This window comes from Aristolochia californica, unplaced genomic scaffold, assembly GCF_029961685.1.
Source record: "Aristolochia californica isolate CCGP_79_NKW_82.1479 unplaced genomic scaffold, dmAriCali1.0.hap1 SCAF_16, whole genome shotgun sequence".
Classification (NCBI taxonomy): domain Eukaryota; kingdom Viridiplantae; phylum Streptophyta; class Magnoliopsida; order Piperales; family Aristolochiaceae; genus Aristolochia; species Aristolochia californica.
In genome coordinates, this window is record NW_027181837.1 from 14,634,006 (window position 1) to 14,660,332 (window position 26,327).

At 40.3% G+C, this 26,327-nt stretch overlaps 3 protein-coding genes and 1 long non-coding RNA gene across 4 annotated transcripts; 2 read left to right on the top strand and 2 right to left on the bottom strand.

Annotated features, from left to right (window-relative positions):
* The first annotated feature begins 1,005 nt into the window (after nucleotides 1-1,005).
* On the top strand, nucleotides 1,006-4,598 carry LOC137953809 (uncharacterized). The gene is made up of 3 exons (XR_011112432.1): nucleotides 1,006-1,260; nucleotides 1,403-3,636; nucleotides 4,316-4,598. It is a non-coding gene; the product is annotated as an uncharacterized lncRNA (long non-coding RNA).
* LOC137953808 (CASP-like protein 5C1) lies at nucleotides 2,880-4,653 on the bottom strand. Its single transcript, XM_068801324.1, has 3 exons — nucleotides 4,523-4,653; nucleotides 3,166-3,298; nucleotides 2,880-3,074 (listed from the first exon to the last, which is right to left on the bottom strand). Exons 1-3 carry the CDS (start codon nucleotides 4,651-4,653, stop codon nucleotides 2,880-2,882), a joined length of 459 nt encoding a protein of 152 aa, XP_068657425.1.
* Nucleotides 4,654-19,247: 14,594 nt separating this feature from the next.
* LOC137952646 (dirigent protein 11-like) lies at nucleotides 19,248-19,799 on the top strand. The gene has a single exon (XM_068799711.1). It carries the CDS (start codon nucleotides 19,248-19,250, stop codon nucleotides 19,797-19,799), a length of 552 nt encoding a protein of 183 aa, XP_068655812.1.
* Nucleotides 19,800-20,890: 1,091 nt separating this feature from the next.
* On the bottom strand, nucleotides 20,891-24,135 carry LOC137953928 (pentatricopeptide repeat-containing protein At2g22410, mitochondrial-like). Its single transcript, XM_068801488.1, has 2 exons — nucleotides 23,103-24,135; nucleotides 20,891-23,030 (listed from the first exon to the last, which is right to left on the bottom strand). The coding sequence occupies exons 1-2, from the start codon at nucleotides 24,118-24,120 to the stop codon at nucleotides 22,279-22,281; spliced, it is 1,770 nt and encodes a 589-aa protein (XP_068657589.1). The 5' UTR covers nucleotides 24,121-24,135; the 3' UTR covers nucleotides 20,891-22,278.
* Nucleotides 24,136-26,327: the final 2,192 nt, after the last annotated feature.

Genomic DNA, 26,327 nt, shown 5'->3' on the forward strand with positions numbered 1-26,327 from the left:
AGTCTCAGCATCAAGCGAACGTCGAGATTTAGCAACGATTTGAGATAAAGAGGGATAGGGCCAAGAGGAAGGCGTCGAAACTTGGAACCAAGCGTCAATGAGTGTCGAAAGAGAGGGACTATCGATAGGGAAACTCAGAGTCTTCCGTGCCCACCAGAGGAACAAAGAGAGATTGATAAACAAGGACGAACAGGAAGAGGAAACAGGAAAGGCTCAGCATCAAGCGAACGTCGAGATTTAACAATGATTTGAGATAAAGAGGGATAGGGCCAAGAGGAAGGCGTCGAAACTCGGAAGTCGAGAGACAGGGACCACGAGCAGAACAAAGAGAGATTGATAAACAAAGGACGAGTGACAGTGAATTTCCTAGTATCATCGAGCATCATGGAGCGGGCGGGGAATTCGCCGGTACAATGCTGAGTAATGGGGTTAGTTTACGAAAAACTTAATTGAAGTGAAGAATTAAATTGAACTTAAATAAAATAAATTGATTCAACTTTAACTCAAGTGCATTAAAAAACAGATTCCAGTGTTAGTGACCCTGAATGTGATTTAAAGTATAGTATTAGAATATATTAATATCTTAATTAATAAAAAACTATATTATATTATTTAATTATTATAATTTATTATAAATTAAAACAATAATTATATGTGATTTAAATAAATTATTTAAAATAAATAAAAAAATTTAAAATAATATAAGTGAATATAATAAATAAATAAATTATTTTGTAATACGTAGTTTAACATTAAAGCTCACTATTTTAATATAAAATAAATAAATATATAATAAATAAATAAATATATTAATTTATCAATAACATAATATATATTTTATATATTATTAATTAATAATATATTAACAAAAATAAAAAGCTAATGATTTAATTAATTAAATAATGAAACTATGATGATGGTTTAATTTTTCCTAAGTTAGAAAAAATTAAACATCGCCTTTATTAGCACGAGTTGTCTTCCTCAACGGTGGGCTACCAGGCAACGGCGATGTTTAGACGGTACACCGAGAGGGAGAACAGAGGGAAGCCGAAAGAGAAGAGAAGTCGGGAGGCCGAGAGGCTCTGCGATAGAGGTCGAGAAAGAGAAGAGAGGGAGGAAGGCTGAGGGGGGTGAGGTGGGGAAGAGAGGGAGGCCGAGAAAGTAGGGAGGAAAAAAAAAACCTTTGCTAAAGGATCGCGGGGGGAGAGGGGAATGAGCAACGCACGTCGGGCTACTTCGATCGATTGATTCCCAAAATAGGTACGAATAACTTTCTTCGTGGTGTGTCCCCCCGAGTTTCGCCCCCTAAATCTGCCTTCATTCTTTATTTTTTGTGAAATTCTGGGCTTATTTTCCGCTGTTTAACCTCATGTTTATCTCTTTCTGCTTCTGACATTAAAAGACATTAAATGACGCCCCCCCCCAAAAGGTTCGTCTCGCGCTTCGCTGCTTCCTCTGGTCCGAGGAGAACATCTCTCTGCACTCACGACCTCCTCTCCTACTCCATCTTCATTCACATTCTCGCCAGCTCCCGCCTCATGTCTGATGTCCAAGCCCTAATCCAGGGGGCCATCTGTGTCTCTGAATCTCTGCCGTCCGGAGCCGCCGGAGTTCTTCCGGGTTCTCGCCGAAACCTACCGGCTTTGCGACTCGGCGTCCTTTGTCTTTGATTTGCTCATTAATGCTTGTTTGCAGGCAAAGAAGATCGATCGGGCGATTAAGATTGCCCGGATGTTGCGGTCTAGATGGATTTCTCCGATGGTTCCTACTTGCAATTTGTTAAGTCGATCTGTTTCTCAGCTCAGAGGACCGGAGGACGGATAGAAAGCTTTTTAAGCAGCTTTTCGGCGGCAACGGTGGGAAAATTTCTCCAAATCTGCAGACTTTCAACACAATGCTGCCTTCATTTTATTGTCGCCAGAAACGGGCAAGTTGAAAGTCATCTGGCTGGAAATGGAGAAATTCGGCTGCCGGCCAAACGTTTTTAGTTTACTGTATATTCCTCACAGCGTCCTGTGACAAGGGTAAGATCGTTGAAGCTGAAAACTTTTGGAAAGAAATGCATACCAAGAGAATTGAGCCTGATATTATGGCTTATAATACCTTACTCGAAGGTTTATGTGAAAATGACAAAGTGGGTAGAAATTCAACGGGAAATGGCGTTACGAGAGATTCAGCCGACCTGTGTAACTTAAGAGCATCTCATAAAAGGACATTGTAAGATTGGACTGATGCTTCCTTACAAGGATATGCGCAGAATTTCAGGTCATGTGCTGCAACAATTGATGAACTGATTGAAGAATTATGTAGGAAGAGAGGGATTTGTGAAGGTTTGAAGGTTTAACGATACACAAAGGAAAGGTTTTAATCCCAGTCGGAAGAGTTATGTTTCCTTGATATTGGGATTATGTGAAGTGATGGAAGGGGCACTGAAGCTTCAGGCTGACATGGTTGGGAAAGGTTATGTCCCAAACATGGAGATTTACAGGCCCTTTATTGGAGGGTATATGGAAAATAGGGATATTGACAATGCAAAGAAACTGGAGAAAGAAATGGTTCAAATGGGCTTCTCCGGAACTGGCAGTAGTGACAATCATCGCGAGGTGACACTTACATACTTAACGGAGAGACTTTTATGGAGATCTCCATTCTATGTGGGTAGACAACTATTCGATGTTGAAATCTGAGGAGCAATTATTCACGGTAGCTCATTTCTTATGTGAGCACATTTCAGCAATCAATCAAAATGAATTCAACACATGTTGATAACTAACTGTTGCTTGTAGCTCCAGTTCTGAAGAGCTACTACTATACACAAAAATTCAATCTTGAAGAATCCAGGTCTCTCTTGATTGTGCCTGCTGGATATAACTGGGCAGTCACCATGAAGCAAGGATCCATAGATTGGATAGAGAAGAAACACCAGTTAGAATCCAAGACATGAAAGCCATTGCAGCAGAGAGTTCATATCTGCTACAGAACTTTGGGGCGCAGAACGGCACATCTGTTTTCAGCAAGAGCTCTATACTACTGGCTGTGGCACTAGCCGCGGCCAATGAGAGCATGGATAAGACCTGCAGAGAGATAATCTGGTCATCTAGAGGCAGAGCAGAGGATTTGTCAGTGACTTCATAAAAAGTTTTACCATCAGCACTGGAGACTTACCCAATCTCCAAAAACTATGATGACCATGATGCTTGGTTGCCTAAGAGGACACTGAATGAAGAGTGAGTATCCATCCACCATTGCCAGTGTAAAACTCCATGGTATTACCAAACCCATAATTGTAACTAAATAGCTGCAAAAGAAAGTGTAAGAGTAGAGATCAGAGACTTGTTTAATGTTCTAATAGAGGTAAACAACTGTATTCATGGTAAGAAATAAGATTCAGCTGTTGCAGAAGGTCTGTCTAAAGGATTCCAAGCAACAGTAACTGATGTTTGGGAAGGGACACAGTTCCAGTTTGAAACTTTTTTTCTGTTCGTAAATCAACTTTCAATTAGCACATGATCAGCATTATCAAGTTGAAATAGGTGAGGGATCTACAGAGGGCTCTCCCCCTACCAGCAATGTTCCAACCGAAGGCTCAACATCCTTCCGAATACCGTTGCAGATAAGGAGATGCAACTCTTCAATGTAAGTGCTGATTATCATTTAAAAAAGACTCTCCATAGCTTGTTATCCTTTCACCGGGTTCAATTCTGGCATAAAAATACTCTCATGAAGGTGTCTCCTGCTGAGCCACAGTAAATTTCATTCCTAAGTAGGAAACTGCAAACCCCAGAGGTGAGAATGGTGCTTTAAACTATGGAATACTCAACTGCTTTTCTGCCAAAGAAGAAAAACATACCAAAATTTCTCATTTTAAGATGAGTTGTCATGGTCAAAACATTAAAAATCAGAAAATATTGAGTATTAATCATGTCATTATGGCTGTTTTGTCAATTATTTTGGACTCAGTAGATATGTAGGTAAACAGTTTTTCCTGTCTATTCTGTTGGTTCTGACATAATGATTTGAAGACTTATACTAGCTAGGATCACTCTTTAAGCTACTACGCAGTGAAGATGGTGTTACACAAAACAAGAGTTTGTTCTCTGTATTCCCTGACCTCCGAAATGCCAGGAATGCTCGATGCTCTGGAGACTTTTTGAAAAAAAGTTATTTCAAGAGATTGAAAGAAACATCATTTATCTGCAACTTGGCTTGCTTCATATGAAATCGAAAGGAAGGACGGGTTTAATTTTTACCGTAACAATTTCTCTTCACATGTATCTATTCTGAAAAGCTTGACATATTTCAAGGATTGACACAGGTGAATCATGGTGTTATTCGTACTGAAGAAACTGGAGGTTTCTCCATGTCCGGCGATCAAAATAGGCAGGGCATGAATGTCTCAGACAAATGAATACAGAAATCATATAGGTAATGGTCATTCACATGTATCGGATCAAGATAGAGAAACAAATACAAATCAAACGGAAAATATGAGAAGAAAGTAGGGAGCCGCATGAATGATTACCAGAAAGCTGTATAGCTGTAAAACTCGACCCCAACAGACATGAAGAGCAGAGAAGCGGAGGAGAAGATTGCCTGCCCCAACCGCAAGGACAAGCTCGTCTTCGTCCCCAAAGAGCCAGGCGTTTCCTCCATGGTGCATGGGATCCAGGGACACTAATCCTTCTTCCTCCCCGATATCTCATCTTTCCCATTCAATTCTCCACCTTTGCCATGCAAAGCCTCTCATGGGTCAAAACTTCCTAGACTCGAATCCTCTTCCCAGAAAACCAAACTCTTGGAGTAGAACCTGTTGACAGAGAAAGGAATAAAAAGCGAAGGATGTCCAGATGATGACGACGATGACGCAGGAAAGCTTCGGGCTGAGCGATATCTGGGCGTGCTGTTTCCGGAGATTATTGGGGATGTACACAGGGAGACGGCGGTGGAGGACGGCGGCTATTTCGTCAGATTGGGTGGAGAGCAGTTGGGATCTGACACATATTCCGATCAGAAAATGAGAAATCTATATTCGTTATTGTTGGTGAGTGTACAATGAGAATATCGTCTCTGACGGATCTTCTGTCGGTGACCTGATTATAGTATTTCCTACTTTTGATGAACATTAACGTGCATTCAAAGGATGGATGCATAGAGTCCAGGCCTACGAGTATTTTTTATTTTTAAATCATCCAAATTCCGATTGATGCTCCAGTAGCAGCATTGTTAGCGTAAGATGAGCTTGATTGGAGTTCTAGCGTTGAGCCTTTTCAACTCTCCTTTAGAGCACTAGTTATGTTTATGATGTTTAATCTTCATAGTGAAGAATAATAAAAAGTTTTTAATATACTTGATCAGTCATTTTCTTATGGGTAAACAGGGCCATGAAAGGTTGATAGTAATGGAAAGGACTCTACAAGTCAAAACTTACAAAGCCCTACCAATCCTTAATGCTTAATATTATTGCTCCAATTGGCTGAATCGAGTTCATCTGCTTCTGCTAAAATTTGCTCCTGCTCTTTCCACGTCCACGTCTTTGCCAACAGAAACAAACTAGGGGAAACCCTTTCTTTTCTGCCCAAACTCCAGATACGATCCAAGTCACCTCTCTCTTCGCCTTTCTGCCTTCATGCATCAAAGAAAGAGACGACACGACTTTTCTAACAGAAACAAAGAAAAGAAAGCCCTATCTTTCTTTGCCCATACAAACAAATTAATAACTTACCAGTGATAACATGTAATCAAAATGGGTATTCCTCTGTCATGACAACATGCCTGAATTAAGAAGAAAAAAAAAAGTAAGTGGGCAGCAAAGCGAGATTGAGTGGACTGCAGAGGCAAAAGGGTGGCTAAGAAGATAGTCAAAGGAGAATAAGAGCACGGAAAGGCGGCCATGGCCATTTGCTAAAAGAAAGGCCAGAAGCTCTCCACATGTCATGCTCATCTCAAGCAACTCCACCGATGACCTGCACTTCTCCGTGGTAAAATTGGAAACCTGAATTAATTGTCCCACTTCTCTCTACCAGAAACTCTATTGTTAGTTTTTCATTATCGAAAAACTTCTACCAGTTTATTTTGTTAACATGGATCTTACTAGGGTGAGACTTTTACGTGACTCATTCTATTGCTGTTAACCAAAATTTTTACATATCTAAATATTTGCCTACCATTTGATAATTAAATGGAACATCTATTAATTGAATAAAGAGAGAGTTTTGTATTTTAACCTCTCCCTGATACTGTTTCTAAAGAAAAGTTTCCCCCATTTTTATAGAGTATGATTTAATTTAAGATAATTTAGTTAAGGATTAGTCACTTACATGTTTCATTAAACAACAAATTGGGAAAGGGATCCTGACAGGTCCCAGTAAAAGCTCGAGGATAAATTGGTCTCTTTGGGTGAGAACATACCACAACTTTGGGATAATTTTCTCCCTTTTTCATTCATTAAAAGAATTTAAATACACCTATTTCTAACAATTCTTCCTAAACTTATGACCACACTCAACATGTATTAACAAAAACTAAATATAGAAAGCAAAAATAACAACTCCCTAAGCCCAGGACTTATTTGTAGTTTATCAATACCCCCCACTTTCACTAGAACCTTGTCCTCAAGGTTCAAAGCAAGGAGCTTTTCTTGCAATTCCACTGCAATGAAATATCGGGAGTAGAAGGCAGGTCGGTGTTGGCCTCGTTATTGTCTCCTTGAGATTCTTTATCGATGTTAGCTTCCAATAGAAGAAGGTGAGGGTCCTTGCATCTATGACCATAAGAGAATTTGTCATCACAGTTGAAACAAAGTCCTTGTGCACATCTTCTTTGCATCTCATCGCAAGATAGTCTCTTGATAGGTGAAGAGTTTGTTGTTGTTGGTAGAGCCAGCGGGGTGCTTGTAGGTAGTGGCGGGCGTGAGACCCTCCTTTGTCATTGTAGTTGTTCTTCCTTCATGTTTGCCAAGCCTATCGCTTCCTTTAAGGTTTTAGGCTTGAACATACAAATCGCTTCAGTAATTTTTGATCGCAGACCACCCATGAACAACCCTACGAGCACCTTTTGTGACCAACCGTGAAACCGATTACCTAGTCTCTCGAACTATTTTTGGTAATCATGAAGGGATCCGACCTATCAAACTTTGCATAAGGCTTCATCAAAATCTTCACATTCTATTGGTCCAAAACGAGCCCACAGTTCCTCCTCAAATAATTCCCACGACACAAAGAGGCTTTCCTCCTGGTAAGCGCGATGCAACCATTGCCACCATTGATTATCTTCTCCTTCAAGATGCTAGAGAGACATTTTGGTTGTCTGTCATGCCTTAAAATTCAAAGAATTGAGCTACTTGGTTGAACCATTCTGTTGGATCATCTCCGAAGTATCTTGGAAATTCTAATTTTGCTATTTTGGAAGAGAAAATTTGTCTGCCATCGGGGTTCTCCTCTCGATGCAAACGGGGTTCTCCTCTCGATGCGAATGGAAAAATCCTTCTTGCCAATTGTTGTTGTTGTTAAAGGTTTCTTTGGTAGACTGGAATTTCGAGAGCTTGTTGATGAATTCCTCTAATCGTTGCATTCCTTCTTGAACTCCATCGAGCCCAGCCTCCAAAGCTTCGATCCACTCTTTGTTAGATGCCATTGTAGCGAAGGTCACTCGGCTAATTTTTTTTTTGCGAGACACCGATTTCGATGGTCCTTCAATACTTTAAAATGTCAAAATTTTGTGGGACACCGATTTCGGTGGTCCCTAAAAAAAATTAAAACGTTGATGGAGGAGTGATCATATCTCCCGTTGCCGACTGATTTCGGTTGGAGACGCGGTGAGTGTCCAATGGCTCACCTGGCGCCGCTTTTCTCATCGGAGACGGTCGGTGATCCCAACGTTGATGATTCTTTGGAGTGTCGTGACAGAAGCGAACGTCTCTCTCGTCACTGACAACTTTTAGCTGGAGTCACAATGAGTGTCCGAGACGATTCAATTCGTCTCTGACCACTTTCACCTGGAGTCGATTTTCTCATCGGAGATGGTCGGTGGTCCTTCAAAAAAATAAAAAAACGTTGATGAGGCTTCTCTAGAGCGTCACGATAGAGACGATTCAGTTCGTCTCGCTGGTTACCGACGGCTTTCAGTTGGAGTCGCGGCGAGGGGGGGTGCTGAACGACGTGTCAGTGACAAAATTAGAAGGGCAACGATTATGCCGGTGTGCAGAGATGGGCAACATCGGAAGCATGGCAATGGCGCAGAGGAGAAGCTTCTCACCGGAAAAAATGGCGATCCGAGCTCTAATACCATTGATAGGTCCCAACTCAAGGATAAATTGCTCTCTTTGGGTGAGAACATACCACAAATTTGGGATAATTTTTCTCTCTTCTTCATTCATTGAAAGAATTTAAATACACCTATTTCTAACAATTCTTCCTAAACTCATGACCACACCCAACGTGTATTAACAGAAACTAAATACAAAAAGCAGAAATAAAAACTCCCAAAAGAATCGGACTTTGAATGTTGTAGCCCAAGACTTATTCGTGGTTTATCAGATCCACTCTTCGTTCCCAAGTTTTGTGTGCACCTTGGAATTGGAAAAGAGTTTCTTCCCTTTCGGAATCACGGACGAATAGCAAAGTCTAAAAAATATTAATTTTTTTTATTATGATTATGTTATTAGGTTACAAATTTATAAAAAAGGATATATCCCGAATCAATTCAAAAATACAAATCCTACTTATCTACTAGATTCGTCTTTATCTTCAATCTTCAACACTCCCCTTCAAGTTGGAGTGTATGTTAATGATACCCAACTTGTCGAGTAATACCACAAATTGGGACAAACTCAACACCTTAGTGAATAAGTCTACAGTTTGGTTGATGGTTCATATGTGTATTGTCTTAATCATGCCTGTTTGAATCTTTTCACGAACTAAGTGACAATCAATTTTGATGTGCTTAGTTTGCTCATGAAAGACCAGGTTTGAGGCAATATGTAGAGTATCTTGGTTGTCACAGTATAACATGACTGGATGAGTGTGCTTGATTTCCAAGTCCTTCAAAATATTCTTCAACCAAATAATTTCGCAACATGTAGTAGCTATAGGATGATACTTTACCTCAACAATTGATCGAGCCACCATTGTTTGCTTCTTTGTTTTCCAAGAAATGGGTGATTGCCCAAGAAATATACAATACCCTGTTACTGACCTTCTTGTTTCCTTACAGTGATTCCAATTTGCATATAAAATATATTTAATTAAAGTATACTTATGGAGGATAACAAAATACTTTGTCCTAGAGTTTGTTTCTAATATCTAAGGACTATATGTGCTGCCTCAAGGTGTGGTGTATATGGTTTTTCCATAAATTATCTGAAAACATGGACGATTGTATGATGAAGGATCATTTAGGTCTCCATCAAATTGTGTAAAACCTAAGTTTTACTCCATTGAGAACCTTGGAGGTATACCTCCTAGAAATCTAGCATCTTCTAATATCTCCAAAGTATATTTTATTTGGGAGAGGAAAATCCACTTTGAAGGCCTTGCTACTTCTATGCTCAAGAAGTATTTAAGTTGACCAAGATCTTTAAATTTTGAATTGCTTGGATAATAACTATTTCACATCTTCAATTTGTTGCAGATTGTTACCTGACAAAACCACGTCATCAACATACACAAGTATTGTTGTAAAAATTCCCTTGTGGGATTTGATGAATAATGAATAGTCTGCATTTGATTGATGAAATCCAATAGTCTTTAGGGTTGTGGAAAACTTCAAAAACCACTGTCTAGAAGCTTATTTCAAGCCGTATAATGATTTGTTGAGTTTGCATACTCGAGTCGCCCCCTTTCGTCCAAAACCTGGAGGTAAGGACATGTATACATCTTCATCAAGATCACCATGTAAGAACACATTGTTGATGTCAAGTTAGTGAAGATATCATCCTTGAATAGAAAAAACATTGAGTAGAACACGTACACTAACCAATTTGGCAATTGGGGCAAACTTCTTTTGATAATCGAGCCCTTCAACTTGGTTGTATCATTTGGCGACCAAGTGGGCTTTGTAACGCTTGATGGTTCCATCAAAGTTGAGCTTCACTTTGTGTATCCATTTACATCTAATGGGTTTCTTGCCAAATGGAAGAGACATGAGTATCTATGTATGGTTAGTTTGTAGTGTTTGAATTTCATCATGCATGGATTGATGCCATTTAAGATCCTTCATGGCCTGTAAGAAACTAGTTGGTTCTTTGGTAATGGTTAATGAGTTGGCAAAAACTTTTATGAGAGGTGGATAACTGAGTTAGAAAGAAATTGAGTGAGTTCATAAGGTATACCCGATTTTGTGACCATGTTGGAGCCAAATGATTGTTCAGATCGTGACACTAGGGTCGGTTCCACATGAAAATTTTGAAGAAAGGTGGATCAATTAATTGGTCTGGTAGATACGCGATGAGCATGGGGTGGCATAAGAGTGGGAGAAGGAATGTGAGGAGAAGGAATATTATCAATATTTAAAATTTCATGACTTTCTAACTAAGTAGGTGTGCCTGGTATAGGATCGTCATAAAAAAATGGAGGTTATGGGAGGAAGAATCATGGGACTCTCATTAGCAGCGGAAATGTATTTAGGGAGTTCTTTTTCAAAGATAATAACATCCTGATGTTGAGTGGAGTCTGGTCCACCGTCAGAGAGGTGGGCCCAAGGGGCATGGAGGTAATTTCCATCCTCTGGTTTCCCGTGTTTCCCTGAAACAAGGGAACTTATCACAACACTAATGAAAACAGGGTTTTGGGTTTTTAATTGAAGACGATGCGACAAAAATAAAAGGGAGAGGGAGGAGCAGAGCATCCTAGCGTCGGTCGAAAGGGAGCTTCGGTGAGTTTTGTCGTCGTCGCTATCGTCGTCACGGTCTTCGAACCTTGGCTATCCCCAGAATCCAGCCAGAAGAGAGGGTAACGAAAAACAGAGAACGTGAAGGGGTTTTCCGAGAGACTTTCAGGCGACGATGTTGTCGTCGTTGTTACCGGTTCTACCGCCGACGCTGTTGCCAGAGAAGAAGAGAGCCGTGAAAGCTCTGGTTTCGGCACTGTGAGAGAAACCGAGAAGTTCTTGGGACTCAACTGAGCAGAGAAGACGATGCTTCTGCTCACTGTCGCGTGAAGTTCCGACGCCGCCGTTTCTGCTGTGAGAAATGAACTCCATTGTATTTTGATTCCTCAATTGATTTAATAAAATCCTCTGCAGCTCCCGTGGATGTAGGCAATTTTCCGAACCAAGTAAATTTTTTGTGTCGTGTGATTACCATTTATCCTTGTTTGTCATCGATTTTCATAACAATTGTTATCAGAGCTGAGGTTCGGGTTTGAGGAAAACGATGGTTAGAGATAAAGTGAAGGTATCAGGGATCGAAAAGTTCGATGGCACAAACTTTGGATACTGGAGGATGCAGATAGAGGACTACCTCTATGGAAAGAAACTCTATCTTCCACTGTTGGGGAAGAAACAAAAAAAATTGGAGGAGGCTGATTGAAATCTGTTAGATCGATAGGTTCCGGGGATTATTCGGCTAACCCTGTCGAGATCTGTTGTACACAATGTCAGCAGGGTGAAGACGACTGCGGATCTCATGGAGGCTTTGTCATTTATGTACGAAAAGCCTTCAATGAATAATAAGGTTTATTTGATGAAAATATTATTCAATTTGAAGATGGTAGACGGTACGCTTGTTGCACAACATCTGAATGATTTTAATACTATAACAAATCAATTGTTGTCTATTGAAATTGAATTTGATGATGAGATATATGCACTGATACTATTGGCTTCATTGCCAAATAATTGGGAAGCCATGAGAATGGCTGTCAGTAATTCTATCGGTAAATCAAAATTGATATATGATGATGTTTGTGATTTGATTTTGGTTGAGGCGGTTTGCAAGAGGGATTCAGGCGAGACCTCATGTTCGAGTTCAGCATTGAATGTTGATTCTCGGGGGAGATCACATGACAGGAACTCAAACAGAGGCAGATCAAAATCAAACAGCAGTGGCAAGAGCAAGTCAAGGCCTGGTCAGCAGGCAACTTGCTGGAATTGTGGCAAAGTTGGCCACATAAAAAGGAACTGTAGAAACCCTAAGAAGACTGAGAATAATAGTGCTAATGTAGTTACTAAAGAAGTACAGGATGCACTATTGCTTGCAGTTCATAGTCCAGTTGATGACTGGATACTGGATTCAGGGGCTTCCTTCCGTACATCTTACCTTAATGGCTCGGGGTAACAAAACTGGTACTCTCTATTCGACTACCTGTTTGAAGAACACTATTGCTACTACCGTTGCAGAAAGCACAACAGATTTGTGACATTGCAGGCTTGGTCATATGAGTGAGAAGGGCATGAAAGAATTGTTGTCCAGAGGCAAGCTACCAGAACTGAAATCAGTTGATCTCAGTATGTGTGAGAGTTGCATTATGGGGAAACAGAAGAAGGTCAGTTTTTTGAAGGGTGGCAGAACACTGAAGAAAGAAAAACTGGACTCTGTGCATACAAATGTGTGGGGACCTTCCCAATGGCATCCCTTGGAGGTTCTCGTTATTATGTCACGTACATTGATGATCACAGCAGGAAGGTATGGGTTTATTTTTTGAAGCATAAATCTGATGTATTTAATGTGTTCAAAATTTGGAAGGTCATGGTTGAAACAGAGACAGGCTTGAAACTGAAATGTTTGAGGTCTGATAATGGTGGTGAGTACATTGATGGCGGGTTCAAGGAATACTGTGCAGCTCAGGGTATCAGAATGGAGAAGACCATTCCTGGGACACCACAACAAAATGGAGTTGCTGAACGTATAAATAGAACCATTAACGTGCTAGAAGCATGAGGCTGCACTTTGGATTACCACCTACTTTCTGTGCAGATGCAGTCAGTACTGCAGTCTATGTGATAAATAGAGGGCCATCAGTTCCATTGGATTGTGGTTTGCCTGAGGAGGCCTGGAGCGGGAAAGAGGTCAAATTTTCTCACCTTAAACTTTTTTGTTGTCTTTCTTATGTTCTTGTTGATTCTGATGCTCGCAGTAAGCTTGAGGCTAAGTCAAAGAAATGTTATTTCATTGGCTATAGAGACGAGGCGTTTGGCTATCGTTTTTGGGATGATCAGGGTCAAAAGATTATAAGAAGCAGGAATGTGATCTTCAATGAGAAGATTGTGTACAAGGATAAGTCCAGTATAGTTGCTGAAGCAGCTCCTCAGGAGTCCGAGTTTGTCAGATTGGATGACCTACCAGAGGCCACAGTGCAGTGCAGAGATGCAAGTGACGGGGAGAGTGGGTCCAATGCACCCACTCCTATTATTCCGCAGTCAGATCTAGAGTCGTCCACTCCTGCAGCTGCAGTTCACAGGTTAGTTAGGACTATTCGTCCTCCACAACGTTTCTCACCTACTTTGAATTATATTCTGTTGGCAGATGGTGGAGAACCGCATAGTTATTAAGAAACCTTGCAAGATGAAAATTCTAGCAAGTGGGAGCTAGCCATGAAGGATGAGATGGATTCCCTGTTAGGGAATCAAACATGAGAGTTGACAGAACTTCCACCAGGGAAGAAGGCATTGCACAACAAGTGGGTGTACCAGGTGAAAACTTAGCATGAAGGTAGTAAGAGGTACAAGGCTAGACTTGTTGTAAAGGGCTTTCAATAGAAACAGGGTATTGATTACTCTAAGATTTTCTCTCCAGTGGTGAAGATCACAACCGTCAGGTTAGTATTGTCCATGGTTGCTACTAAAGATTAATTTCTTGAGCAATTAGATGTGAAAACAGTTTTTCTTCATGGAGACCTTGAAGAAGACATCTATATGCACCAACCTGAGGGGTTTGCAGTGCAGGGAAAGGAAGGTTCAGTTTGCAGACTGAAGAAGAGCTTGTATGGCCTGAAGCAAGCTCCTAGACAGTGGTACAAGAAATTTGACAGCTTTATGTGCAGTGTTGGGTACATCAGATGTCAGGCAGATCATTGTTGCTATGTTAGGTATTTTGACAATTCTTACATTATTTTGTTACTGTATGTGGATGACATGCTTATTGCAGGGGCTAGTATTGATGAAATCAATAATCTGAAGAAGCAGATGTCAGAGCACTTTGCAATGAAGGATTTGGGAGCTACGAAGCAAATCCTTGGTATGAGAATTTTCAGAGACAGAGTCAGAGGTACGTTGAGACTCTCGCAAGCTGAGTATGTGAAAAAGGTACTCAGTAGGTTCAATATGGATAAGGACAAACCTGTTGGCACACCCTTGGGCAGTCAATTCAGACTCAACAACGATCAGTCACACAAGTCAAAGGAGGAACAAGATTACATGAGTAAGGTTCCTTATGCCTTAGCCATTGGTTCACTTATGTATGCTATGGTTTGCGCTAGACCGGATATTGCCCATGCAGTGGAAGTTGTGAGTAGATACATGAGTAACCCAGGAAAACAATATTGGGAAGTTGTGAAGTAGATTCTGAGGTACTTAAAAGGCTCCTCAGAGACGTGCTTGTGTTTCTCAGGAGAGAGCTTAGAGGTGAGGGGCTATGTTGATGCTGATCTAGCTGGAGATATTGATAGCATAAAAAGTACTATTGGCTTTGTTTACACTCTGGGTGGTACTGTAGTTTCATGGGGTTCAAATCTACAAAAAAAAATTTCTTTGTCTAATTCAGAAGCTGAGTACATTGTTGTATCAGAAGCTACAAAGGAGATGATCTAACTACAGGACTTCTTGAAGGAATTGGGCAAAAAGAATCAGAAGGGCACTCCCGACAACGATAGTCAGAGTGCCATATTCCTTGCCAAGAACCCAACATTTCATTCCAGGACAAAGCACATTCAGATAAGGTATCATTTTATACGATCATTGTTAGATGATGGACAATTAGTACTTGAGAAAATTTGTGGAAGTAAGAACCTTGCTGATATGTTGACAAAGGGTGTTACACTTGAGAAACTAAAGTTGTGCGCAACTTCAGTTGGTCTTCTAGCACGAAGACAGGGGCAATGAGTTGTAGAGGTGGAGGATATCATGTTTGACGAAGAGGGCAATGCAGTTGGTGTACCAGTCTCCAAGTGGGAGAATTGTTGAATGGAGTTTGGTCCACCGTCAGAGAGGTGGGCCCAAGGGGCATGGAGGTAATTTCCATCCTCTGGTTTCCCGTGTTTCCCTGAAACAGGGTAACTTATCACGACACTAATGAAAATAGGGTTTTGGGTTTTTAATTGAAGACGATGCGACAAAAAATAAAGGGAGAGGGAGGAGCAGAGCATCTTGGCGTCAATCGAAAGGGAGCTTCAGTGAGTTTTGCAGTCGTCGCTATCGTCGTCAAGGTCTCCGAATGGTGTCTATCCCCGGAATCCAGCAAGAAGAGAGGGTAGCGAAAAACAGAGAGCGTGAAGGGGTTTTCTGAGAGACTTTCAGGCGACGTCGTTGCCAGTAGAGAGCGTGCTTGAGAAGGACGACGTCATTGCCATCATCGTTACTGGTGCTACCGCCGACGCTGTTGTCGGAGAAGAAGAGAGTCGTGAAAGCTCTGGTTTCGGCGCCATGAGAGAAACTGAGAAGGTCTCGAGACTCGACCGAGCAGAGAAGACAATGCTTCTGCTCACCGTCACGTGAAACTGCGACGCCGCCGTTAGCCGTCGTTTCTGCTGTGAGAAATGGATTCCATTGTATTTTGATTCCTCAATTGATTTAATAAAATCCTCTGCAGCTCCCGTGGACGTAGGCAATTTGCCGAACCACGTAAATTTTTTGTGTCGTGTGATTACCATTTATCCTTGTTTGTGATCAATTTTCATAACACCTGAGATTCAAATACTCTATGGAGTTCAAGATCATATATTCTATTTCTTTTTTTCCATAAGGGCACCCAAGAAAAATGCAACGGACTGCATGCACATCAAATTTGGATGGCTTGTGGGCATGAGTGGAGACAAAACATAAACATCCAAAAAATCCTAAATGTGAGTAATGTACAATATTAAACAACTGTTCATAAGGTGTTTTACCTTATAAAATCGGTGTAGCTATCCGATTTATATGATAAGCAATAGTTAAAATGGCATCTTTCCAAAAAATTTTAGGCAGAAGGACTTGAAAAAGTAAGGCTCATGCCATGTTTAGTAGGTATCTATGTTTGCGTTCCTCTACACAAGTAATAGGCCGCAAGAGTAACTTCATAGTCATTATCACTACGTACAATTTTGTACTTGGAAGATAATTGGGTTTCTACCATACTAATAAAATTAGCTAGGTGAGTCTAACTTTCAGATTTGTGGCGCATAAAATAAATCTATGTACACCTAGTAAAGTCATCAACTATGGTGAGGAATATTGGGCCCCAGAAATATATGCAATTTGGTAATCCCCCAGATATCAACATGCAACATTTCAAAAGATAATTTGCTAGAGATTGTGCTCAAAGAAAATGACAATTTAGTCTGTTTAGCTAAGGGGCAAACCATACAATTGTTTGTATTACAAGAGTTTTTATTAAAAAAAAGAAGAAATGAAACAGATACTTTATTTGAAGGATGCTCGAGATGTTGATGCCAAAGACTAGAGGGAGAATGAACATAACATCAAGATGATTTTTGTTGTTAATTAAGGTAGTAGAGACCCTTCTGTTCAGTTCCCATTCCAATCATCTTCCTTTGTGTAGGTCTCGTATTGCACAAAAATGAGTAAGGAACACGGTGATATAGAGAGAATTATAAATAAGCTTGTTAATAGAAATGAGGTTTAATTGGAAAATTGGAACACATAAAATATTATTAAGAACTAAACTAGAAGAGAACACTATTTGACCAACATGTGTAACATTGACATGAGAACCATCTGGTAATTCCACTATTTTGTTCTTACCAGTTTTCCAAGTTTTAAGTAATTCAGGACAACAAACAATATGATCAGTTGCTCCACTATCGAGAATTCATGTGTCTTTCTTACTTTGAGAGGAGAAGTAGAGGGCTTTACCTGAGAGTTCGTCATGGGTTGAGGAGTTACCCACATGATTTTCCATGGAGGACTTGTTATTACTGAGCATTTGCTTGATTTGCTGGCATTGCTCCTAAGTGAAAGGAAAGGAGTTGGATATTATGCATTCTTGAGTTTTCGACAAAAATCAACTGTGTGACCCTTCCATCTGCAATAAGTGCACTTCAAATGTGCCCAACAATTTGCAACATTGTGATCATATTTGTTACATTTGTCACACATGTAAGTACCACCTTTCTTACTTGAATTTTTTACAAAAAAAACTGATGCCTTAGGTTGAACTATGCTTCTTTTAGTGGATACATCTTTCTGTTGTTCATGTTTGAGCACGAGGGAATAAACCTTGCCAATCTTTGGCAAACGATTCATTGTCAATATCCCATGAGAAACTTGATTGATTTTGAGTTTCTCGATAGGATAATTCCTTCATGATTCCACAACTACACTTTGAGATAAGACAAATAGCATTTCTCTTATCCCACAATCCTTTGAGTTTGGTGAAATAGGATCCAACAAATATATTGTGTTGTACGCAATCATATATCTCATTTTCAATATGAAATAATTGAACGCTATTTACCTAAGAAAAATATTCGCACAGTTCATTCCAAACTACTTGTGCTCTATCTCAATAGAACACACTCATCACAATATTCTTGGAGATTGAACTCAATAACTAGGTTTTGACAAGGTTGTCACAACTAATCCATTGTTGCAATTCATTGTCGACATCCTTGTTTGGTTGCTTTATTGATCCATCAACAAAACCATATTTATTCTTGACTGTTAGAGCCATAGTCATGGAATGACTCCATGTGCTATAATTCTCCTTAGTGGGGAGTTGTGGGACGAGTACCACCCAGGCTAATCTGAATGGTGAAGATACAATGGGTGATTGAGATTAGCAAGTTTAGATGTCATGCTTGCAATATCCTTGTTGAAAGGTCACACGATTAAGCGGTAAATGTAATGGATTGGTGTTGTAATAGCACCGTCCTTGGAGCCAAAGATTAGTGGAAAGTCTTGCCTATGACTTCTAACACGTCTATCCTGGCAACGGTGCCAGAGAAAAAAAGGAATAATAAACTTCTCGAGCTTCGCACACACAGGTTGGTACTATCGATGCCAGAGAAGGAAAATCTTCTCGGGGATTTAACTTGATGTTTGGGAGAGGTGAGCAGGGTCTATGTCGGTGAACGATGACCGGTGCTGATCTATTAATGGAACCAAATATGAGCCGATTTCCAGCAAGATGCCTCGGTGTCTATGTGCTTTTCACTTTCGAAACACCAGAAAACATTAATTTCTAGTGAGACGCATTGGCGTCTATGTCTGTGGATTTTTAGCCTTTGAACGTTGCCTGGTCGCAAAGTCGGAAATGATCGTGGTGAACCCAAAACCGATAAGGCCTGCTGTGGAGCCGAAAGTGGCAACGTTACCTGCCACTATTGTCACCGTCTTGATGGTCTGCCACGATGCATGATTTTTGTTAACCAAGAGGTTTTAGCAATAGAGCCTGTCACAACGACGGATTTTATGGATAGATTGGGTTTTAGAGAAGCAGACGCTGAAGAACTATTTCACCCTTGTTCTCTATAAGACTGGCTGAGTGCATACTAAACAATGGCGATGGCGATTCTTCTAATTGGAGTCCCTCTTGTCGGAAGAAGCCAGGTACGCTCTGATACCATAACAAATCTTTGTTTTCCAATTATGTGTATGTTATTAGGTGACAGATTTATAAAAAGGGATATATCCGAATCAATTCAAAAATACAAATTCTATTTATCTACAAGATCTGTCTTTATCTTCAATCTTCAATTTTATCTTCAACAAAGTCAGCCATGTTGAGAGCAGCATGCAGCATCCTGCATATCTTCTACGCCAGATTGACTACACTTAATTAATCCTGGGAGAACATTCCATTTCTTCTTTTTTGCATGATGGTTAAGACTGCTCTCGGTACATGCTTATTAGAAAACCAACTAATCTTTTTCGAAAAGAGAATGATATCGATCTCTACTCTCCTGGGTTAGGTGCTTCTTCTTCTCCAATGGTTTAGGTATCCTCCTAGTAGATTAAGTACCGAAACAGATTAGAAATAAAAAAATAAAGCAGCTATTCAATTAAGAAGTATCTAGCAGGCAAAACTTATAAAAACCCAGCAATAGCAACAGATAACGTAGTTCAGAGAGAATCCAAATCGTAACCCAGACTCCACAATGCTGCCCAAGATCGTATTCTGCACAGCAGTCTCTGTAGCCACGGTCGCAGTTATCCTCTTGGCCTTGGTCTCACCAGTAGCACACTGGAGGTCACAAAAGAACCAGACAAAGCCATGGCTACTGCTCTCTCTCTACATACAACGCCCCCACCAGCCAACTCCCAGCATCCATGTCTCCAGCGTTGCTGCTGAAGGAGCACTCATCTTCCATCACATACTCACAGAGGGCCCCCGGAACAGTTCACAGGTTGTCGGAAGAGCTCAAGGATTCGTTATTCCGATCGAAAACTTTGCTCATTCTTCATTGAACATCATTTACCTCACCCTCGAAACGCCAGCGTTTTGTGGAAGCCTGAGCATTCAGGCCAAGAACATTAGAAATAAGCTCCGAGAAGAGCTCACGATCGTGGGTGGTACTGGCTCTTTTGCCTTCGCTCGGGGGCTTGCCATTTTGACTCAGGCAGATGCACAGGCACCGGATGTTGATGCTATGTATCATGTTAAACTTCGACTGAGGTTTCGTGAGCACCCTCGACCAATTCCGGGATGAAGAACCCTGTTCAATTTCTCTTTTCCCTTTTATTTTTTTCCCTTCGGAAGTGTTTCATATTAAATTCTTTTGGGCAAACGCAACAAGACTGTAAGGTTCTCTGCAAGAGAAAGTTTTGGTACTTGTGATTGCTGACGAGGGGACTCTCCAATTGTTATTAGTTGGATATAGAAAGGCCAGCTCCCAACCTCCATGGCAACATTGTTTAAGAGCTTATTGATATTTGTTACTCTTACATCTCCTGTTTCATGCACCTAATGCACTTAAATGAACTGAAAAGCCCACCACAGTTTCACGGGCGAATCCCAAAAATATTTGTCTGTCTCAAACTCCAAGTATTGTGAAACAATTTTTGCAAATATCCCCTAGAGCCACGACTTTACAAATATTCTCACAAATTAGTTTTGAAAGATTTAAGGTCAATGAATCAAGAGAAAATCACATGAAGTGTGGGAGGACAATTGCATTGTCATGCCTTCTCACATGTCAGTGGATACAGAGGGCTTAATAGCTTTTGGATGAACAGAGATCACTAATCGTCTCTTCGTTGCAGTAAATAAAAAAAAAATGTCCCTAATGTGAGGAACACTACATGGCAATTGAGGAATGATTATGTAGTTATTTCTTTCTGACTTTGGGTAAAAAACCTGGCTCCCATATATGAGAAATGCAAACCAGTTGCATAATTGAAATTTAAAGTAATTTAGCATGAGTACCAGTTTCCACAGCCTAGAGAAGGGCACTGAAATAATTCTGTCTCATGTAGGATAAGCTTAAAAAATTTCAAAGATAAGACCTTTAAACTAACTCATAAACTTGCCTCGTCTCTGATCCAAGACCTTGACAAGGCTGGAAGAAACTCTCTGAGCAAAAATCCCTCTAGGCATTCCTCACAAGAATTTGAAAGAGCTCAAAATCAACGGAAGGCTTTTTCCAAACAAAGGGTGGCTCTAAATGGACAATTAGACAGAAAGCCCAAGTTTGCCATGCTAAAGCCTCCAAAGAACAAAAGAAACCATCTTTATTTGATTTGTACATTGGTGAGTGTAAAATAAGCACAACAACTGATAAGCTTCCTGACAAGTTTCTTTTTTTTTCTTTCTCGAAATATGATCAATTGTTGGCCTACTCCACATTCAAGAAAATACAGAGCTAAAGAGAGAAGGTTGCGAGGATGATGGGAGTGTGGGAAGTGAGATGGTGTAGGGCAAGAGCACCTTTCTTTCAAATTCCACGACAAAATGGGTGGGAGCATCCAACAGCAAGGAGCTGCTGGGAGAGGAAACTAGAAACGAGCAAGGTCTCCCATTACGACAATTGTTTTCTGAGATTTCCCAGCATAAAGATTAATTCGTATGGAGGCTCTAATGTCAGCTTCTGTAGAATCACATTCACCGCTTGGGCCTGAGAGAACAAGAAATGTGGTACTAATATAGTCCCCAATAGCTCCACCTAATCATCCAAGTAGAAGCCTAAGAAATTCAGCTTTCACTGTCCTAGTAGAAGCCCTTGCCATGGTATGTCAAATTGGGTGGCTGTTCTTTGAAAGTCGGAATGGTCCTCCAGTGTCTTCTGATTATGAAGCTTGGGAATGGTAGTCTCTGAAGTGAAATGATCCATAAGAGAGCGGAGTGGATTATGGTTTTCAATGATTTGGCCAATTTTGAATCAGAGGTGCGGCTGAATGTTCTCTTGTTCCTTTCAGGCCACATATACAATGGGACTGGTTCAACCCCTAAGGAGAGTCTTTCCTGAACTCTCTTTCTGTCATCTCTCTCTCTATTATTCCTATATCCCTTAATTCTACACTTTTTCAAAACCAGAACAACATTATGCTAAGAATTTGGGGATGGATTCCAGAAAGCAAATTTGGACACCAACACTGAACACATGGAGAATTGCTCCCTGAACCCAGGAGCTTAGTGAGCAGTCAAGAAGAATGTGATCTAGTGGCTCCTCTACTTTCTCATAAAGCTTGCAATCTTTTTGACGATGATTTCACCTCTTCTATGCAACATCACACGTAAGAGCTTTCCTGCCTCTTGCTGCCCCCTTAAGAAGTGTAAAATTTTTAGTGGAGCCAGAACTTCAATGGTAGACTGGCATCCTGAGCTGTATCTGACAGGAAGTTGGCCGTGATTGGGTTGTGGTATGTGCCACTGAGTAGGTGCCAAGGGATGTGAGGCTCCACATTGGATAGTCAGTCTACTCCCTGGCAAGTAGTGAAAATGTCATCCAACAGCTGCAGAAAGCTAGAAAGTTCTGTAATCTCTTCAGATCCGATTTCACACATCAGAAATCTACCAACTCTTGATTACAGGCACATTGGTTACAGTCAAAACATTAATTGAGATACTAGGATAGCAAGCACTCACCCTTCTTCCCATCTCACATGACTGCTGACTGATGCTTCACGCATTGATCCCCAAAGCCCCGCATACAATTAATTATAAATATCTGCATTTACACCAAAGCTTTCTCACTCATTCAAAAATGCTCTGGAAGGGCTCAGAAAGTATCCAACAGACCTCATATGATGAGTTAGTCCATCTAGCATGGAGTAAATACTGCTTGAGAGCTCATGTCTTATATCTTCAACCAGAAACGCATGAATGTTGCCATCAATTTCAATCAAGCTAAGTGCATTTGCTTTTCTAATTCCCTTCTCCTTCATCAAAATCCTGACTCTCTTCACATCTTCCCACCTCTTCATGTCACAAAATATATTCGACACAAGTACAAAAAGCCCTCCATTATATGGTACTAACTCTAGCAACTGTTTCAAAATTTGCACTGTGATCTCTATATTGCCATGGATCCTACAAGCACCAAGTAAGGCACCCCATACAACTGCATCTGGCTTCATTGGCATAGTCCCGATCACAAGAACAGCTTCCTGCAAATGTCCTGCTCGACCTAGGAGATCAACCATACAAGCATAGTGTTCAATTTCATGTGGAACACCATAATCTGGGTTCATTGCCTCAAAGTAATACCGACCCTTGTGCAAAAAGCCCCCATGACTGCAGGCAGTAAGAATACCAACAAAGGTAATCCCATCAGGACAAAGACCTGTGTCTTTCATCATTTCAAAGAGATCAATAGCATCTTGGGCCAGACCATGCATTGCAAAGGCCCCAATCATCACATTCCACAATACCACATTTTTTATTGGAATCTGGTTGAAGAGATCCAAAGCTATGGTGAGGGATCCACATTTCGTGTACATATCTAAAAGAGAATTATATAGTGTTATACTAGGAGATATCATGTTGGAAGATATGTAAGTGTGAACTTTCTTACCCATTACCAAGTCACCAATTTGGCTACAAGCTGCAAGGACATTTACTAGTGTTACTTCATCTGGCTTCTCTGTTGAAAGTTGCATCTGGGCATATAGATCTAGAGCTTCTCGACAAAGACCATGTTGGGCATAACAAGAAATCATGGAATTCCAGGAAACAACATTTCTCTCTGCCATTTCATCAAAATGTTGGCGAGAAAGATCAAAGAGGCCATGATTGGCATATGCACTAAACATTGACGTCCAAGTGACGACATTTTTATCAGGCATCTTATCAAATAGCATTTTTGCTGTGGCCAAATAGCCACACTTGGCATACATGTCCAATAAGGCATTCTTGACAAATAAATCAGTTCTTACCCCAGTAGTTTCAATGTAAAGATGCAGAATTCGACCAAGCTCAATATTACCTGTTTGAGAACAGACTGTAAGAAGGTTAACAAAGGTAAACTCATCAGGATACAAACCAGAATCTCTCATTCTCCCAAACAGTTGAAGTGCTTGCGGACAAAGCCCCATCTGGGAATAGCCACCAATCATTGAATTCCAGGACACTGTATTCTTATCAATAATATCATCAAACACTTTGCGAGAGAAATCTATTGTTCCACAAACCGCATAAACATGGAGCAGTGCATTTTGCACATAAACTTGAGACACGAACCCGAGCTTGATAACTTGAACGTGAATTGCTAGTGTTTCCGCTAAAGCCAATTCAAACGCGCAGGCTTTCAAGACAAAGGGAAAGGTGAAATCATTGGGTAACCTGCCCGTGCCCAACATTTGATGGTATTGCAGAAGGGCTTCTTTCGGGCTATCACTATTTGAGTACCCACGTATCAAACTATTCCACATGAACAGGTTGGGTTCTGTAACTTGATTAAAAATCAAGCGAGCGTAGCTGAGACCGCCAACAAGAGATATGGCACAAAAAGCGATGAGTTTTCCAACGGTTAGCGTCTCTTCGAACAACCCCTTGACAATTATCTGGGCATGGATTTGAGTGATATGTTTCATGGTTGAGCACTTTTCCAAGTGGGAGTGCAGGATGTAGTGGACAGGAGACATGACTTTGGTATTGAAGCTGGTAGCCGCGAAAGAAAATGCAACGGAAATTAGCCGAGACAAGGGAACGGAAATTGAGCGGGAACCAAAGGTCAAACGCGTGAGAGGAGCTAGCATGATTGTTAATTGCAGAATTGGAGCATTAGGAAGCATCTTGAAGGCGAACACTTATGCCAAGTCCGGGATGAAATCCAAGTCTTTATTTGTAGTGCACATGGTGATAGAAAATATATCTAGGGTTATTTTGGTTATTTTACCACTTTTGTGGTTAATTTCTTTATGTAATCTTATTCTGCATGTTAAATTATATTAATGGTTAAATTTTCATGTACATAGGATATGTGGTTAGGGAGATATAAGGAGATTAATGTTTATTAAGTATATAGGAGCATATCTTATTTTTGTGCCCTAATCCTAATTTTTTGAGTGGGGCACACCTTTGCGATAAATCTAAAAATTGTCTAAAAGTTTAAATTGGTTATTTTGTCATCATATATTTAGTATTATGGCTAGGACAGGAGAATTTCATACCCCAGCTAGAGAAAAATTTGGGTTTAATGAAAAAGAAGTTGATAGGGCAAATTGATAGGGCCTAATTATCTTAATTGGGTTAAGTCTGTCAAAATGTATCTTAAGGGTAAAAGAAGTTGAAGTTTATCCGAGACGATCCTCTGGTGCCTCCAGATGATGATTGGGAGGTAGACGATAGTCAAGTTATGACTTGGATTATCAATGGTTTGATTCTACTCTTAGAAATCAGATGATGAACTTTGAGACAACAAAGGCTATGTAGTTGTCTTTTGAATCTTTATATGCACAGGAATGTAATTTCTCTCGAGTTTATGAGCTATATAAAGACTTTTTTGGGTTGAAAAGAGGAAATCGAACTGTTACATAATATTACAGTGCATTCTTTGGCATATGGCAGGAGAGCAATGTATATCTTTCGTTTACTACAGATGAAAATGAGTTGAGGAAACTTCAAATTCAGCTGCTTGTTGCAAAATAATTGAATGGTTTAGGTGCTGAATTTGATGCTATTAAAGCCCATGTGTTAGCTTCAAACGAAATCCCTACTCTCTCTACCATTTTTAATCGGATTATGCGGGTTGAAAAGACTATTGTACCTGGAACAGGTAAATGAGGTAAGATAATGGAAGCCACTACTCTTAATGCTTCCAACACTACATCAACACCTATATATTCTTCTAGAGGAAGAGGTAGAGGTCACGTAGAGAGGGCCCAAGCAGAGGTAGAGGATGTGGTGATGGTAAGTAAAAAATGAAGTGTGTTCATTGTGGCATAAATAATTATTATTCTAATAGATGTTGGGTTAAGTTTGACAAGCCTGCATGAGCTAATTCTACAACTCCTGATAGTGGAAGTGGGAGTTTAGATTCTTCTATGTCGGTTACATTGGGTGCTCCAAATGAGATGCAACAATTGATACAGTAGTAGTATCAGATTGCTCAATGCATGGCCAAGATATTTTTTCTTTGACCTCAACATTTGTAGCTCATGCTTCTATCTGAGTTCCTAGTTCCCCCAGTGTTAACTCAGGTATGACAACTTATCATGTTCACTCGTCACCGTCTTGGGTTCATGATTCAGAAGCCTCCAAACACAAGCCTGGTATGTTGTCTTTGTTTTTCGATTTAAAAGAGTCTTTGTGTGTCAAAAATGTTAATCTTGCAAATAATTCTACCTCTCTTGTTCAAGGAGTAGGCAATTTTACTCTTGCTTCATTTTTGTCTCCTCACACAACGCTTTTTGTTCTGAAGTTTCCTCTAATTTTTTTTTCGGTTAATTAGCTAGCCAAGTCAATGACTTGTTCTCTAACATTTTATCCTACTCATTGTGTTTTTCAGGATCTTGTGACAAGGGAGATGATTGGTTCCGCATGTGAGAGAGATGAGCTATACTACTTGGAGAATCGGCATAATAGTATTCATACGTTACATACAACAGATTCTCCTCTATAATGGCACTTGCGGTTTGTTGAATTTCTGGAAAAGAGAAAAATTGCATTGAATTGATATAATCAGAGTACACGAACCCCTATTTATATTAGAGGAAAGTAGTAGAGTTCAATTACAATTGAATTACCCTTGTCCCTATTATACCCAAACTCTAACACTTAAAGATAAGTCCTACCATAA

What these genes read in the sequence shown, in the direction of transcription:
- LOC137952646 (XM_068799711.1), top strand. Translation starts at nt 19,248, where the DNA reads ATGCTGCCCAAGATCGTATTCTGCACAGCAGTCTCTGTAGCCACGGTC.
- LOC137953928 (XM_068801488.1), bottom strand. Translation starts at nt 24,120, where the DNA reads ATGAAACATATCACTCAAATCCATGCCCAGATAATTGTCAAGGGGTTG. An exon ending in AATTGGTGACTTGGTAATGG is followed by an intron (nt 23,031 to 23,102) that starts GTAAGAAAGTTC and finishes ATTCTCTTTTAG; the next exon opens with ATATGTACACGAAATGTGGA.
- LOC137953808 (XM_068801324.1), bottom strand. Translation starts at nt 4,653, where the DNA reads ATGGAGGAAACGCCTGGCTCTTTGGGGACGAAGACGAGCTTGTCCTTG. An exon ending in TACAGCTATACAGCTTTCTG is followed by an intron (nt 3,299 to 4,522) that starts GTAATCATTCAT and finishes TTTCTTTTGCAG; the next exon opens with CTATTTAGTTACAATTATGG. An exon ending in TCATAGTTTTTGGAGATTGG is followed by an intron (nt 3,075 to 3,165) that starts GTAAGTCTCCAG and finishes ATCTCTCTGCAG; the next exon opens with GTCTTATCCATGCTCTCATT.